The following is an 18,652-nucleotide window of genomic DNA, read 5'->3' on the forward strand; positions in this document are numbered from 1 at the left end:
GATGGTTCTAAGTCCCTTTGATATGCCCTCATCATGCTGGTTTTTTAGTACCTCTTTACTTTCTGGTTCTGCAAGATGTTAATCAGGCACTTCTCCAAGGGGCTATGATTTGTTTCATTAAAAAATGGCGTTTCATTGAAAAAAGAGATCTGGGTATTTGGTGTGCTTGTGGCTATTGGAGTGTCATTGATTCTAGGCTCTCTTAGTAGATAGCTGGTAAATATGATTTTAATAATTGAAAACATTTAAAATATTAACTATTTTGATTTTTATTTCTTTGACTACTATCATGAGAGGACATATTCTATGTTTATTTACAAGCAATTTTCTAGTCCATAAAATACCTATATTTTGTATTTGTCCACCTGTCTTCCAATATCTTTGGTTTATTCTCCTCCAGCGTGTGCATAATGAAGATGTTTGTCATTTAATGTCCATAATTTCAGTAAATATTTTCTCTCAACTTGTTTTATATGTCTTTACTACTACTTTACTCTTGGCCTTCTCATATTTTTAAAGAGAATTTCCTGATCCATCACTCTTTACTAATCCTAATCATGCTTTGTCACTCTATCAAGCAATGAAAAAATGGCTGTGGTGGTGATGTTACCTGAGAAAGGACATACTTTTCTAACCTTAAAAAACCAAAACCACTATATATATTTGTAAAACACTGGTATGGGTTTCCAAATACTAATATAACTTTGGCTTTTAAAAACAGGATCTCTAAGAGCATTTGAATCATACAACAATGGCACACTGTAGTCACCTTAAAAACAAAACAAAGAACAAAACTTGGACAACAAATGGTTTGTTAAAATTCTGAATATTTGACTTACAAGTCCTGACTCTGGGATAATTGTGAGCCAAAAGAAACCGCTCGACCCAGTTTTCCATATTCTGTAGGACCCAGCTGTGCGCCAGTTTATTTCGGGGTGTCTGTACTGCCAACCAATCCAGACACTGAGAAGGATTGTATTCAATTACCTACAAATAAAGCAGGCAAGAACAAATTACGAGGCCAACTGAATGAGCAGTTACTTTTTAACTTACTTTTGGTATATGCCATTAAACATTTAAAAGTCAAAATAGTTTTTTGAAAACTAGTGCCAAAAAATTTCCAACCATAATTTTTCCCATTTCTGAAGTTACTAGTGACTTTTATCGATGGGAAATGTTCAGAAACATCTGTCATTAGTTTACAAAATAAAATTAAAATAACTAAGGACTCTAACATAAGACCAGTAAGAGAAGCCAATGACTTTTAGGCCTAAGCTTGCAAATTAATCTAAAAGTACTTTTAATTCTTTAAAGTTTCTCATCTTCACTTTTATTATTGTTTGCCCAATCTGTTACTGTAAGTAAGAATGAAAACTAGTTCACTGCACTGCTGGGAGATTTTTTTTTCATGGGAAAATGGAATCTTAGGCTCTAGAGTAGGGGTTGGAAAACTGTAACTTGCAGGCCAAATTCGGTGGCTGCCTAATTTTAGGTTTTACTTGCAACACAGACATATCTAGTCATTATACACTGCTCATGGCTAAAACATGAGCTAAATGGTTTTTGCTGAAACAGAAGCTAAATGGTTTCAACAGAGCCTAAAGTACTTACTATCTGGCCAGGAAGAGAAAAAGTTTATTGACCCCTATCTAGAAAATGGGCTTTTCCAACACTAAGGAGAAATTTTATGACCTCAGCAGTAACTGTGGAGGAAAGAGAGTGGCTGGTGCTTTTTCTACCATTTCTATCAACTGCTGAGAACACTTCATTTGTATTTCTAGCACTTCTGCCACTCTATATAAATTTCTTTTTGATGGTAGAGAAACGAGAACCTTGGAATGGCTGAAGGCTGTTCATGACTCTAGAAAAAGTCTTAAAAATCTGGGAGACTAGACAAAATCTCTTTTCTCCCCCAGACCTTCTGACTAAAGTATCTTTCCTTCCCTTGAGTGGTAACTTACTAAACCCATTTTGGGTTGCTCAAGTAAGAAGAAACTGGTACTTAATATAGTAGTGACTGTATTCAACAAATAAAATCCTCAAAAAACAAATACTGAAACATCTGCTGCAAAACTTACCTCCCATATCCTCTGCAGAATGTAAGATGCAAAGGGAGGCATTCCTGGAGGTCCACCAGCAAACTCCATTAGCATAGTCAACAATTTAAAGAAAGGATTGGCTGCCTGTAAGAGACATACCAGACTGCGTATTTAAACATACTTGAACCCATCTCCATCAGCAGAAAATAAACACATATAACTCTTGCACAACACATTTAAATTTGTTGCATTATGTTTGCAGAGCTCAGTACTCCTATGAACTTAAAAGAGGAGATTGAGCCCGGGCTGTTGTGGTTCAGTTGGTTGGAGCACAGTCCTATAAGCTGAAAGGTCAGGGGTTTGATTCCCAGTCAGGGTACATAGCTGGGTTGCAGGTTCAGTCCCTGGTGTGGACATGTGTGAGAGGCAACCAATTGATGTTTTTCTCTCACATTGATGTTTCTCTCCCCCCTCCCTCCCTACTCCTCTCTTTAAAATCAGTAAGCATATCCTTAAGTAAGAATTAAAAAACAAGAAAAAGAAGGATCAGCTGGGAATAAAAAGTCAATTGCATGGGAACCACATGTAACAAGAAACATGTATTTTCTGAATTTGGAAAACAAAATTCTAAACTCAAATGAAACAACCATGTTTATAGAAAAATTTAGATTAAAAGTTCCATGTAGCAACCTTTTATCTCAGATATAATTTGTATTAGTATTTGACAGGTATTAACAAAGCAACTGTAACATTTCCATTTTACAAAAATATTTTTGTATACTACTTTATTAAAAAAAATATACTTCTCACCTATCCAGTATTCTGGTTAGTCTACTTTTTTCTTGGGCATAATTATATGCTTAAAACCAAATAACACTAAAGTTTAGTATCTATTCAGGACTCATATGTAAACTTATATTTAATTGAGAAAATTACATCTGTGATAAGACATGAAGTGTTAATTCAGTTTATTCAAGTTACATACTTGAAAACATGTTATGTTATGAGGAAACTGATAAATTTTTTCAAGGACAATCTCAATGGTTCATTTGAAAGCACTGTCAATCCTGGTTAGTAGTTTTAAAAACACAAATTAAATTTCTGCATACCTCAGGAGTCAGTTTTGCTATTGATGTGAAAAGCATAGATACAATCTAAAAGAGAAAAAGAAGAATTTCAGAATATTATTTTTAAAATCACTAAAAAACTTTAACACTGTTTCTCAGCACTTACATGTTCTGCAAGTCGATTATTGTATCGACACAGGCTAAAAATCAGATTACAAGTTTGTCTTATATTGATGCCATCACGAATGTGTTGAAACAAGAAGGGAAATCCCTGTTAAAAGCAAGAGTTTTTCATTTAAGAACTGTTGTTATTATTTTTGTGATTATCAAATGGTCTGATATAGAGAAGGTATTACCTTTCCTCCTGTTAATGCTGCCATGTCAGTCTGTGATAATGTCAAATGCCTGAAAGAAAACATAAGTAGAAATTAAGTTTTTCTTCTCTCTATACTACTACTTTGTAGCTATTTGCTTCATGACACACATCAAAATTGTCAATTCAGTTATAACTATACCAAGTGACCACCATAAAATGATTCTGAACTATCTGCTTGCTAGAGATATTTTAAGACAATTTTTCAAGATTCCAAAATTGGTACCTAAAAGCTCAAATCCAATTTACTTTCATTTAACTAACGTTATATTTTGTTATAACACTAACAAAATTAAACACTATGTTTAATTTAGATAGCTTTTTCTGAAATGAGAACCTTCAAAACAAAATGAACCTTCGAAAGTTTCACTTCCCAGTTTTAAACTATTACATATGTCTCTTAAACTTGTTATGAAAAATTTTAGTACAAAAATAGAAATAAATAAGTATTCCATCACTCAGTTTCAAATTACCAAATTCATGGCCAGATTGCATTTGTACCTCCTATTCACTCAATAAGGACTATTCTGAAGTAATTCCAGATATTTTATCATTTAATCCATAAATGTCAATACATATTGCTAAGAGATATTTTAAATGTAAACACACTCCCATTATTCATACCCAAAATTAATCAACAATTCCTCTCTACCCCACAGTATCCAGTTTCTAAAAAAAAGTTTTTATATTTAGTTTGAATCAGGATACAAATAAAATCCTCTGTTGCAATTGGTCAAAATTATCTTTCAAATCTCTTTTAAACTACTGGTTTCCCCTGAGTTCGTTTTTTATGTTACAATTTAGAAAGCAGGCGATTTGTCCTATAGAACTTCCCACATTTCCATTTTGCTGAATGTACCCTGTGGTGGTGTTTTAAGATGTTCACCTGTTCCCATATTTCCCGTAAGCTGTTAGTTAGATCTAGAGACTTGATCAAATCTAGGTTTGACTTTTTAATTAAGAATATTTTAGTGGTGGTATGGATTTCTTTCTCCAGGAGGCACACAATTAAAAGCTGCCTCACTTTTTGTAATGTTTTCAGCCAATGACTATCATTTCCTAGATCCAATATTTCATTTGAAATGTAAAATATTGATATTGATATTCTAATTCCAGCACTACTTGCTTATTTATTAGCTCAAATACCTCTATGATGACAAAATTCCTGTCACTTACCATTTGGTTGCCATGAGATAATAATTCTTGCAGGTAAAGATAAGTGCTTAATACTGTTCCTTAATTAACATTTCCAAAATTATGATTTGGTTTCCTAATATACTACACAAAGGCTGTATGTTTTTTTATTTTGTTTTTAGATGTTATTATGAACGAATGGATTTAAACATCTGTGATGTATTTTAGCCACTTGTAGTTATTACTATTGATGCTCAGGTTGTCCAATATATGACCAGCATAAACCTCTCTCAATTGGCTCTTTTAACATGACCTCAGTAGGCTTTGATAGCCTCTTTGTTTTCCAAAGTGACAATAGATTCTCAGCTTCCTATTCATTTCTTACTGGAGACCTGAAATTGGCCATATTTCCAAGGAACCATAATTGTTTTCAGTGGAAAAAGGCATCTAGAGATTATAATCTAGATGCTAAGGGCATTAATTAATTCTGAACTGCCTTTGGATCTCTAGGCCTTTTCAGAAAATGGAGGTACATTATACATGTTTTTGTTTGCCTAAGACAAAAATATACCATAAATGCTACTGAAATTTCCAAATTCAGTTTTAAAGTTATATAAAAACCCTATTATTTTATATTTGTATTTTTCTTTTGCTAAAAATCTTGGTTTCTAATAACATTAACAATTACCTGCTTTATTCTACAATAAAAAAATTTGGAATAATAATTTCAAAACTACCTATGATAATTTTACAATTTTTTTGTCCTCTAGGTACCTCCTACTAGCAATTTATCGTTAAATTAATGTTCTGTAAGGTTACTTTAATCAACCCTTCTCCATGGCCATAATGCCAGCTCAATAGCATAGTTAGGTTAATTTATTTCAGTCTGCTTTTGATTTTTAGGAATTGCATTTAATTAACTAATTAATAATTATATCAAACATTCCCATGATTCCAAAGTTAGAACTAAAAAATAAAATAATGTATATTCAAATAAGCCAAACTTTCATTCCTTTCCCCGCCAGCCTATTTTCCCTCCCCCAATCATGGGAAACTATTTCTTTTTTGTTTTTGATTTAGTCTTCAAGTGAAAAATAACAGAGTCAATTCTTACTTGTAGTGCTTATTTGCTACCAAGTGCGGCAAACAGCCAATTAGTGAATACTCAATCATTGCTTATAGGGAGAATACAGGGTTAGGTTCCTGTAAGCCTCTGGTCAAATTTCCATCAACCAATAGATACATTACCTTTTTAAATTTAATACATCACTGACTCATTAGCACTCAACTCACAGCAAACAGCACCACAGCTCATAACTGAATGGCACTTACGTAACACACACATTTTCTTTTTAAGGCACAATATGGCTTTCTGCAGCTAAGAAACACTAGACAGCACTTAGCATTATGCTTGGGGGCCATTTTAAACAGCCAAGTCACCAGCAAAAAGCAGAAATTTGACAATTGTGGCATGTACTGTCAAAAGGACACTGTTTACAATACAAAAACTAAAATTTCCCCTAAATTTATTTGCTCTGTTCCAAGAATGGAAGCAAGAATGCACAATGTCACCATAATTGACCTCACCTGAGACAGTATACAATAGGCAAATCAAAGTTTTCCCCCCATTCTGTACATGTAATTTCTGCAGTCCACAAATGCCTGTAAAAGCTCCTTCAGTACTGACTTTAGGATTACAAAAAAATTTTAGCACACAAGCAGATTCGCAAACAGGATCTATGAGGACACTCTCTCACAGCATCCCCTTTCTTAAAAAGTAACATTATATACACTTTCTCCACCTTGCTTTTTTTTTACTTCGTAATATTTATCCTAAAAATTTCTCTAAGGTAGTACACATATATTCCATGCTTCCTTTGTTCAGTTATTGAATACTCTATTGAGTGGATGCCCTATTTTTTCAAGTTGTCCCTTCTAGGTGGACATCTCCAGTCTTCTGTTATTGAACACACTACTGCAATAAATAGCACTGCATATATATCTTTCTATATTTGGGGAATGGATTCTTAGAAGTGAAACTGCTATTTTAAGGATGAATGCACATATAGATCCTTTACTGTATATATTTCTAACATGACCCAGGTAAAATACGAGTTCGGTACAAAGGATTCAAATATTGAAGCTACAAGAGCTAGTAAACTGTGGTGGTATTTAAAAGGAGTTAAATAACAAAAGTTACTGAGTTAATAGTGGTAAAAGAATCATGTCAAAAAGAGCAAAACTGAACATGCTATATGCATCTTGAATGTTGATGCGTTTCACCTTTCCGAGCGAGACTGTTCAACCAAAAGAGCAACTAAAGCTATCATTTTTTCAAGGGCAGCTGGCCTGTATTTTTCTTCTGCCAGAGAGAGGATATCTTCTTCCTCTTCTTCCTCTTCTCCTTCTTCCTCTGACAATACTTCAACTTGAGGCTAGAGCAGAACAAAATCCAACTTTAACATTATATTAGTTTATAATGCTCCATTGAGAGCATACAACCTGATAGACAGCTGCAGTATCATGAAAAACAGCCACTCAAAGTCTAACCCTAACTTTAAAGTCTAAACCACATTCAACGCAATTTTAGAACCAATAGGCAGAAATGTAAAGAGCAATAATTCTCCATTCTGTACTTATTTACCTTACCTAATAGATAAATCTATTTTCTTTTTTTCTTATAGGCAAGCTCTCTTGAAAATAAATCGGGATCAAACTTTATAATATAATAAAATACAGTATAATAAAACCGTATTTTGTAGTTAATAAAAATACCAGTTACACAAATGAAAACATCCTTATTTGTAGTTGTCAAATAGGAGGTAGCAGGTATTTAAAAAAGATACTCATTTGGGCTTTGAAATGCAAGAGACTAAAAAAGATTTTATGATCTAACAAAGCAAAAGAAAAGCAGTCTGAACAAGTAGCCATATAAGTTAGAGTTACATAACTGTCCATATTCTGAAAAGCATTATAGTATAGTGATTAACAGTTTAGACCAGGAGTCTGACCAAGGATGAAAGCCCAGCTCACTATGATTTAAAACAAGTCACTGTATTTTTCAGACTATAAGACAAACACCGCCCCCTCCCCCCTCAATTTGGAAGGAATACTGGTTGTTAATGCTGCTACTGAGTTCTGTTTACGTTTACATCAGTGAAATATTATATTATTTATGTTATTAAATATTTAACCACATTTTTTGCTTTGAATTTTTTTTCTATTTTCTTCCTCTAAAACCTAGGCGCATCTTGTGGTCCAAAAAATACAGGTAATGTCCTTATGCCTCAATTTCATCTATAAAATGGAAATAACAAAAGTACTTACCTCTCTTACGGTTGCAAAAAAGGATTAAACTCACAGCAAACAGTACCATAGCTCTTGCCTGAATGAAGCTTATCTAACATATGTATATTCTCCCTGACACATATTATGGCTTTCTGGAGCTTAGGAACACTAGAGAGCACTTAGTGTTATGCTAAGTGCAAATAAAGCATTCAATCCAATGTGGTCATTACAAAGAAAACAAAATTCACATAATGCTTTAATATATAAATAGACATGCTACCTAAATTTTTGGAAGACGCTGACAAACTCAGTAGCAAAGGGCTTAAAAAATATGGGTAACAAAAATGGTCACCAAAACAACCTACTAATGACAGAATTCGAAAGCAGGTGGTGGCCATTTTCACCTAAAATTTATTTGCTTTCTTCCAGGGCCTTACCAGCGAGATTTATTACTTGTTTCTTCTCTTGCTATATTCATTAGAAGTATCAATCAAACTTACACCCTTAAAATTAATTAATATCAGTGCCAGGAGAAACTTTAAAAGGTTCTAATAACTAATGATTTTCCATGATACAAATGTGTAAACATGGCCTCTAAATCCCTAAAATAAGACAGAATTGTACTTACATTTTCAGGCCCTTTGGTTCCCATGTAAAAATGTACCATTGTAGATATGGCTTGCAATGAAAGCAAAAACTGGCTCTAAAAATAAAAATATTGATTTAAAAATAATACAAAAACAAGATATAAATACTGAAAATAGGTACATATCAGAAACAAACAAGACACAGCCTCACCTCTTCTTCACCCATTTTGGCAAATTCATAAAGAAAGGCAAAATACTCTGTAAGATGTTTACTGTGAGGTTTTACACCATGTTCCATAATTAACAACAAAGTTCTCACAAATCGAGTGACACATGAACGACCACCAATATCTTCTACTGAGGCATCCATATCATCTGACCTGAAAACACAATTTAATGTATCTTAAATAATGAAGTCTGGAGGAGATAGACACGCTGGGAGAATTGTTTTGAAAAACCTGAATTTATCTCTTTCATTTTTGTAGTAATACAGTTAACAACAATGAAAGTAGTTGAATTCTAATAATTGTGTCTGGCTAAACCAACCCAAATAAAAGATGGAGTCATTTGTAGAGGATTTTAAAGATGCACTTAACACAAAATAAAATAAAAAGTGAAAAAAAATTAATTTTATTACAAACCTTCTTGGTTTGTATTATATCAGGTTATTTTTATTTATCGTTTAATTTTTTTATTGTTGTTCAAGTAGTTTTCTGCCTTTTCCCCTCACCCCATCCCAACACCCCCGCCTGCCCCATCTCCCTCCTGTTTCCACCCCCCATTATTGTCCATGTGTCCTTTATAATTGTTCCTGCAAACCCTTCATCCTTTCCCCCTGAAATTCCCTCCCCTCTGGTTCACTGTGAGCCTGTTCTCAATTTCAGTGTCTTTGGTTCTATTTTGCTTGTTTGTTTGTTTTGTTGATTAGGTTCCTGTTAAAGGTGAGATCATATGGTATTTGTCTTTACCACCTGGCTTATTTTGCTTAGCATAATGCTTTCCAGTTCCATCCATGCTTATAACATTATTATTTTTTTAATATTTTATTTATTTTTATTTATCTTTAGAGGGGAAGGGAAGGAGAGAGGGAAAGAAACATCAATGTATGGCTGCCTCTCGTGCATCCCCTGCTGGGAACTGGGAACTGGGAACTGGCCTGCGACCCAGGCATGTGCCCTGACTGGGAACCGAATTGCAATCGTGTGGTTCGCAGGCCCGTGCTCAATCCACTGCGCCACACCAGCCAGGGCAATTTTTAAATAAAAGAACTTAAATATTTCATTGTGGATATTTAAAAATACTTTGGCCCTGACTGGCATAGTTCAGTTGTGCATCATCCCACAAAACAAAAGGTCACTGGTTTCCTTCCCGCTCATGGCACATGCCTGGGTTGCGGGTTTGGTCCCAAGTTAGGGTGCACACAAGAAGCAATGGATGGATGTTTTTCTCCCTCTCTTTCTCCCTTACTTCCTCTCTCTCTAAAAATAAATAAATTTAAAAAGTATTTTTTAGGCAGATCATTAAAAAGCTTAGAAATAAAATGTTCAAGAGATAACTTCTTACCCATCCTCCATTCCTGGCTGTAGGTAGAGATGAGCGTGCACAGGTCTAAGTCTTTGAATCACGTGGATACACAAACGCTGAAACATCTACAAATGAAAAGATTCAATAAACCAAAAGCCACTCACATCAGATAGTGAAAAATTAACACAATTCAAAAAATTCTCTGCCATCCATTTACATTTTACCCACAGATTAAATCTTTTGACATTCTAAAGCTTTTGTGGAGTTTCGACTACAGACTGAAGATATAAGACAAAGTTAGCCTGAAAAACAACATTCAGTTTTATAGTAGGGAAAACCAAACAATACATTTCAGGAATAGGAACTACAAAAAACAAAGCTTCATAAGATTCTCTTCACTAGTGGAGAGACTCTAAATAAGATATATAAATGGCCAATAAGTACATGAAAACATGCTTAATATCATTAATTATTAGGGGAATACAAACTAGAACCAAAATCAGATACTACTACATACTCATGAGAATGGTTAAAATAAAAGACAGTAAAAAAATGTTAAAGAAGATGTAGTGAAACTGGAACCCTCATAGATTGCTGGTGGGAATATAAACTGACATAGAACCTATGAAAAACAGTGTGATAGTTCCTAAAATTGTTAAACATAAAAGTGACAACACGACCCAGGTATTCTACTCCTAGATACCTACCAAAATAAAACCGAAAACCTGTGTGCACAGAAGTATTTGAACACAAATGCTTATTGCACCATTATTCAAAATAGCCAAAAAATGGAAACAGCCCAAATGTTCATCAATTGCTGAATGAATAAACAAAATGTGGGATATCATTTAATGGAATATTATTTGGCAATGAAAAGAAATGAAGTACAGATACATGATACAACATGGATAAATCTTGAAAACATTGTTAAATCAAAGCAGTCAGTCATGAAAGACCACATATTATACATTTCCATTTATGAAATGGTCAAGAGTAAGCAAATCTATAGAAAGATAAAGTAGATTAGTGGTTGCCAGTGGCTGGTGAGAAGAGCAGGATAAAATGGGGAGTGACTGCTAATACGTATGGGCCTTCTTTTTGGAATGTTATAAAATCAGATAGATGATGGTTGTGCAAGATTGTAAACCTATCAAAAACCACTAAATTTTATACTAGGAAAGGTCTGGGTGAATTTCATAATATGAAGACTGTATCTCAATAACTGAAATGTGATATATTTCAGATAAAAATTTTTGGATTTGTGTCATAAATGAATATAAAGTAGTATTAAGATTTTCCTTGTCTAATTTTCTAATTAGCAAAACAAATATTCATGTGACAGCTCAGAACTTGTCACAGAAATGATTTATAAACTATTCATTTCATTCCCCATGGTTAGAATATCTAAGGACCTGAAAAAGAATCAGTATAACTCATAAAGCAGGATCTAAGAGAAAAAGTGGTTATAACTATCTTCCTATCACCAGGACACGTGAATGATTAAAATCACTTGATTGAAATAACATCTAATTTGCTAAAATAAAGGCTGGTGAAAACAATAGAAAAATGACTTTTATGGTAAGAGGCTGATCTTTCCAAACTACCCTAAAAGGTGGGTTAAGACATAGTCTCAGTCAATTTTAGAATTAACCCAAAAGCCATGTCTTTGTCAAATAAATTTTTTCTTACCTGTCTCACAATTTGATTAGGGCACTTAATTAATATCTGCATTGGCCACCAGTCATCATCAGCCATTCGGTCCAAAAACCACTGTAAAAAACCAGTGTGATTTTTAATATTTAACCAATGCTTGTTGGGATAAAAATCATATATAGATTTTACTTCTCATCAATGATTCAGCTATTTTAAGTTCTAACCAAAAAAGATTCTTCAATTGTTAGAAAGTCCAAAATCTAAAATGCCTAAAGGCATAATCAGGATTACCTTATTACAGATTTCCATGGATGGCATTTACATCACCATGCACAACCTGCATGATGGCAACATGCAGTCCTTGTAACCAAATGAATACTGTTTTTCTCTTAGTCCACATAAATGTCATACTGGAGAATCTTTTGTTTCTGTTGTCATGATCAGAGTATGATTCATTTTTTTATGTTTAAAAACAAATTATGTTCTCTTGATAACAAAAAACATGCTTCATTACCTAAGCTAAGAACAATTTCCCATTGATTTCAATGTATCTATTAATCACATATTTAGCTCTTCTATTGAATTATACTGCCATATATATACATACAATTAATGAAAACTGTAGAAACTTTTAACTCTTTAAAAGTTTCAGAAGCAAATCTTTAGTTAAAAAACTGAAGTAAAAATTTTATTAAAAAATCAAAACAAAACAAAATATGACTTAACCCTTCAGATCTATGAAACAGCTTAAAAATCATAAAGTGGAAGGAGAATAGAGAAACATGTTAACACCAGGAGGATGCAACCAGTCAAAGCCAGCCATGTGGAAAACCCTACACAGCAAATGGCAAAGTGGCATGGAGGAAAAAAAGTAACTTAAGAAATAAAAGAAAATTTAAGAAACAAAAACAAAATGTGGACCTTGTTTTAATATTCATTTAAACACACCACTGAAAAGCACATTTTTTAGACAATTAGAGAAAACTGAACATGGAATGGGTCCTGGATGTAAAAGAACTGGTTCTAATTTTACTAGTAGTGAATGGAACCATGTTACATACATATTTTTATCTTCAAATTTTTATCTATTAGTGATACATACTGAGCATTTATGGATGTATGATATAGTACTTGTGTTTGCTTTAAGATACTACAGCTGAAAAAAAGGCAGGGGGCAGAAATATATGAAAAAAAAAAAGAATGTCACCTTTTGATGAAATTGGGCAATAGGTAATATCTTTCTACTTTTGTGCATGTTTTGAAATGTTCATTAAGTTTTGAAAAATTAAGCCTTTCTGTTTGAAATTTATAGTAAACAGATTCTCCTATTTCATCACTACAAAGTATAATTAGATGACCTTCTATATAAGAAAAAAGGTTCAACTAATTTCATCTCTATTGAATATTACACTATCTCCTACCTCTTAAAATTTTGTAAGCAAATCAAAAATTATAAATGGTATTAAGATGGCAATATGGTTAAATGATCATTATCTGTGTATAATTATCCTTACAGATGTCTCTCTCTTATTACGCAATATGGGAACAGATAATATTGAATATAAACTGATCTACTGGGACACATGTATATTTTTCTCAGAGTGGAAGGGGAAATAAACATTTTAAGTATTCTGTTAATATTCAAGAGTAGTTGAGAAATATCTACTGGTCTTTGAATTTTCTATACTTTTTCCTTCTAATACATGGTGAGGGGAACCAAATGATTTTTAAATAACTCAAAAATCAATTATTTAACCAATATAATAGACTTGATACATAAACTATAACCTTTTCTCACCGATCAAGTGTTTTTAGGAACAACTCAAACTGCGTTCCCTATGATTTGATAGATGAAACAATTTTACCGTGGCATCTAAGTTAAGAAAACATAACAAAAAAGTGAATTATTCAACTCACCTCACAAGCTGCTTGACTATTATTAAACTGTTTGGTCAACAATTCAATCCACTGAAGCATTGTGGGCTAAAAAAAGAAGAAAAAGTTGTCAAGACATAAGGACTTCTCAGCTACAGCCAGTAAAACCCAAAAGATATCAAATCACAAAAATGCACAAAACAAAATGCATACCTTTTCTTTTGAATGAATAAATGTCTCTAGAACAAAGGAAGTGCTTAACTATAAAAAAGAGATAAAATTAAGCAAAAATAAATTAATTATTTTAAAGTCAATTTTGAAAAAATTATCAAAGGCTTATATATTACCTTTGCAGTCATTAGGGATACAGCTTTAGGATCTGGTAATGTACTGGGAATACAACTACACAACTGCCACATGAACCTAGAATTTAAAAATAATAAAAATAGTAAGTTGAAATTCTTACAGAGAATAATTGAAATGTGTAGCAAAAAAGGTAAATGGGGGATAAATGGTGACAGAAGGGGATCTGACTTTGGATGGTGAACACACAATACATTATACAAATGATATATTATGGAAAAGTACATCTGAATCCTGTATAATTATATTAATCGATGTCAATAAAAATTAAAAATTCCTAATCAAAAATTTTAAAAAATCTATTACTATATTTACCATACTTACCCAAAATATGTATGTTCAAAAATATTTTTGTCTTGAAGAAACTGCATGTTATCATGCCAAATCCACTGAAGAAAAAAAAAAGGTTATTTAACATCAGATATCAGAAACTATTTGCTTCATTACATTTTACCAACATTTTAGAAACAAAGCCCCCAAAATATGTAAACTTAAAATTCATGTTGATTTTCCCCCAGATATATGGAATATGAAAGTACTATAAAAAATTAACCCTGCTCCAATTTATCATTACATATCTGGCTACCTCAAGTGATTATGGTCTTTAAGAAATGTATTTATAAAGAACTCTGAAATCCCATCTGTTTGAAGAACAAATACCTAAATGAATAAAACTATGTTATATTACATATTGATAAGAATAGGTTATGAGAGAAAGTATGTTTAAAAACTGGCAAAATAAAAAACTTGAATTCAGGTGGCAGACTTATTTGTGAGGTAATTTCCCTGTTTACGCTATAAAAATCATGAAAAATAATTATTTCTGATATTAGTCCTGTACAATTGTTTTGCTGTCTTTAGTCTGTATGTTCCTTCATCAGGTTTTATAATCACATCTACTAGGACGCCTGCTCTACATTATATTTAGAAAATCACAACTAGTCATTAAATGGCCCTGTTTCAGAGTTCTTGGTCCTCTAGCATTTCCAGGCATACCAGCTTTCTATAAAGCTGTAGCCACAGGGGGAGTTTGACAGCACTCACCTATCCCAATAAAGTGCCTTTTCACAGCAATTGAGCCCTATTCCAAGTTTCTTGCTTTTAGCTAGGAACTGTCTCCTTTTTGCTACAAGACCTGAACCTTTGCTTTGGTCACCATTATCTGCTTTGGTCCTAAAGCCTGGTAGTCCCATGATTTTCATCAGACTTACTGTATTTAATTCTGTTCCATTTCTATTCTATGGAAATATTCAGCTTGGTTTTTGATTGCCCTTTTTGTGTTGCATCAATAAAATGTATGTGGAGCCAACTAGGTGTGTCTCAGTGTGAAACTATTGCATGACATTGATCCAAAAGAACTTTTTAAAGTGTTTTCTATACACCCGTCCAACTTCATCTTGGATCATTCTTCTTGCACTTATTTATCACCACAGTCACAGAGGTCACCTTTCAGCCCCTAAAACATGCCAATTAGCTCTATCCTTTTCTCAGGAAACTATAAAGAATATTTTCTTTGTCTGAAGTACTTTTCACATGATTAACTTCTCACTTTCAAGTCAAACTTGAAGGACACATTTCCTGATCACCTTCCCCAGCATTCCCAATTCAACTACCCTTTTTATGTACTCTACTTGTTTTATCCATAATTGTCACTACCATTTATAATGTCTGTTTACTTATTTTATGGTTCTAAACATTCCTATTTACCTTCTGGGGAAGTATGCTACTAGCTATATTTTAACTGAGCAAATCTAAAGATCCAGATTCCAGTTTATATCTAAAATCTATATTAATGTTAAGTAACAGCAATATTTTTATACTTAAATTTTTGGTAAAATGTATGTGCAGGCAAACACTTTAAATTAATAATCTGAAACTATGATAGGAAAAAATGGTTGGTTTATGTCTATAATTAAGAATATTCTAACATAGTTCAGTTTGTTTTTCTTGTCATTACTTCATTATTACAATATGCAAAGGTCTGGTTTTCCCTTTTGTCAACATACGTAAATCAGTGATTTTCAAAGAACAGTTCAGAGAGCTAGGGGTTTCCCAATGACATTTTCAGGGTATCTATAAAGTCAAAACAATTTTTTACTCATTCTCTCCTAAGCATACAATAAAGTGTTTCCAGATGTTAAATGATGAGATTACACTAAACCAAATACAGAACCTCTAATGAGAAACAAATTGTCTTGTATAAAATAAAATATTAAAGAGGTTTGCAAAAAATGTAAAACAGGGACACTTTTCTCACTGAATGGTATTGTTCAAGAAACATTTTTTCACATGATTAATTAGCTTATCCCAATTCCATCAACCACTTTACTTTTCTCAATTTTTCTTTAATGTTACTAATAATTTTTCCACTTACCTTAATCTCCTTAACTTTATATTACTGTTATGTACTTTTGTTATTTTTAAATGAATACAAATTTTAAATTTGTATTTTAATTTCTAATATGGTAAATATTGCTATAACCACATTAAAACTACTTTAAAAACTCTAATGCTGTCAATAATTTTTAAGAATTTAAGGCAGTTCAGAACCACTGACATAAATGAACAATATATATATATATCACTAAGGTTTTATTTAAAATTTCATTTTTATTTCCCAATGGGCTGTCATTAAATACTATTGAGTTAAAAAATTTGACTATTGAGTCCTCATCTAGAACAAAGTATTCATTTATCTGAATACCTTGGGGGCATAAAGTCTTGCACATCGTGTTGATTCTAACCTATTCAATTTTAATTGTGATGGTGGTTGAAACTATTATACAAACAGGTGAGTTTAATAATAAAAAATGTAGTGCAGCATCTAATTTTTCTGGTAAATTCAATTCAAGGGGTTAAAGAACACAATATTCTTAGCTTTTTATCAGTAATATGGGTAGGTAAGATACCAGTTTTTAGTATGTATTAAGTTTGGGGGGAAAAAATCCACTAAGTTTTAATAGTTGACCACACAGCATCAACACATCAATTAGATAGTAAAAATTAAATTGTCTAGATGGAAGAGTCTCTTTTCTGGTATAATCTTGAGATTTACTTTTTGTACTTTTGGCTGAGTTTATAATACTGACACAACAAACAGTAATAATTGCTTTTTATAAACCTTAAAACATTAAAGTAATATTACCACTTACTACATTTGAAACAAAGCCTCATTACTACAAACGAGACACACTTTTTAATATTAAAAATACATACTTCAAATGCACATGCATTGTTCACTTGTACGTAACATAAAGAGTAAGAAAACACTTGTAATCCTATCACTGATAAGAACTTGACCAACCATACAAGTTACTTGTGAGCTTGCCATAATTCCATCTACAACTCTGTCTCTTATTTTTCCTCAACGTTACAAATAATTTTCCAGTCCCTTTGACTTCATTTACCTCATACTCACCTGCTGTATGTCAATATTAGCAAGAGTAGTTGCATACAGTATTAAAGCCTACCCCAGATTAGATATCCTAATGTTGCCCTAGCCTGTTCTTATATCATAGCACTACTATTACTCACAAAAATACTTAAACATGCTTTCAAACTGTTGCTAAAGTTAAATTAACTTATACCTCTAGTAATTCTGATGAAACGTCAAATTTGTATTCTTTTCCATTTTCTTCCTCTGGTTCCATGCGTTTATAAAACAGCATATATGCACTGTGTGTCTTTAAGAAGAAAAGAAAAAAAAGTATTATTTTGACTTTGACAAAATATAACTATAAAAGTAGGTAACACGGAAAAAAGAAAGCAATGTAAGATTATATATGAAAGAAACAGGACTTCCGCCAAGATGGAGGCATAGGTGGAAACACTGTGCCTTCTCCCACAACCAAGTTTGAATACAACAAAGGTTTGGAGAACAAAGACACAGCCAAAGAACAGAAAACTGAATTATACAGAAGTCCGACAACAACTAACCCTTCAACCGGGAACGTAAGAGGGGCGGAACCAGCAACGGAGCAGGGTCAGGGCAGGAAAGATCTACAGACTTAGGCGCGCAAGTGGCCTGGACCCAGTCAGGGTGTGGGGCAGACTGACCACAGTCGCACACTGGTGCACAGTGAGACGGACCATGCAGGCCCCAGAGGGCGAACCCAGAGGTGGAGGGCTGACGGCGGTGGCACACTCGAGTGCAGTGGGACCAACGCACGGGCCCTGGTGACGGTGGCAGCTGCAGCTGGAGGCGGCAGACGGGACACCATTGCTCTTCTTTGACCCCGCCCCCACATACAGTGTCACAACCCAGCGACTGAGTTTCCCCGCCCTGGTGAACACCTAGGGCTCTGATCCTGCTACATAACAGGCACAAACAGCCCAAAAGATGGCACAAGAAGAACTCAAAGTCCCAGAGCCGATAACTCTAAGTGACCGAGAGATTGCCAGCCTCTCAGACGCACAGTTCAAGACACTGTTTATCAGGATGCTCACAGAACTGGTTGATTATAGTCACAAATTAGAGGAACATATGAAGGCTAAACTAATTGAAATGAAGGGAGATGCACAGGAAACCAATAGTGATGGAAAGGAAACTGGGACTCAAATCAATGGAATGGACCAGAAGGAAGAACGAAACATCCAACCAGAAAGGAATGAAGAAATGAGAATTCAAAAAAATGAGGAGAGGCTTAGGAACCTCCAGGACATCTTTAAACATTCCAACATCCGGATTATAGGGGTACCAGAAGGGGGAAAGAAACAGCCACAAGTGGAAAACTTATTTGAACAAATAAT

General features: G+C 33.4%; 1 protein-coding gene across 2 annotated transcripts in view; it reads right to left on the reverse strand.

The window, feature by feature from the left end:
• Window positions 1-18,652, reverse strand: part of USP34 (ubiquitin specific peptidase 34) — a 241,337-nt gene that overhangs the window by 26,248 nt on the left and 196,437 nt on the right. For both annotated transcript variants that reach the window (XM_037048000.1, XM_037048001.1), the window contains exons 53-67: window positions 17,491-17,586; window positions 14,228-14,292; window positions 13,888-13,963; window positions 13,754-13,801; window positions 13,583-13,648; window positions 11,702-11,782; window positions 10,052-10,137; window positions 8,700-8,868; window positions 8,530-8,604; window positions 6,897-7,048; window positions 3,463-3,511; window positions 3,273-3,377; window positions 3,149-3,193; window positions 2,079-2,183; window positions 840-987 (exon numbers count right to left, since the gene is read on the reverse strand). In XM_037048000.1, coding sequence (XP_036903895.1) covers window positions 840-987; window positions 2,079-2,183; window positions 3,149-3,193; window positions 3,273-3,377; window positions 3,463-3,511; window positions 6,897-7,048; window positions 8,530-8,604; window positions 8,700-8,868; window positions 10,052-10,137; window positions 11,702-11,782; window positions 13,583-13,648; window positions 13,754-13,801; window positions 13,888-13,963; window positions 14,228-14,292; window positions 17,491-17,586 — 1,366 coding nt within the window. The remainder of the gene's footprint in view (window positions 1-839; window positions 988-2,078; window positions 2,184-3,148; window positions 3,194-3,272; window positions 3,378-3,462; window positions 3,512-6,896; window positions 7,049-8,529; window positions 8,605-8,699; window positions 8,869-10,051; window positions 10,138-11,701; window positions 11,783-13,582; window positions 13,649-13,753; window positions 13,802-13,887; window positions 13,964-14,227; window positions 14,293-17,490; window positions 17,587-18,652) is intronic.

Source organism: Sturnira hondurensis, unplaced genomic scaffold (assembly GCF_014824575.4).
Source record: "Sturnira hondurensis isolate 20B ecotype Veracruz unplaced genomic scaffold, ASM1482457v3 Scaffold0006413, whole genome shotgun sequence".
In the NCBI taxonomy this organism is placed as follows: Eukaryota; Metazoa; Chordata; class Mammalia; order Chiroptera; family Phyllostomidae; genus Sturnira; species Sturnira hondurensis.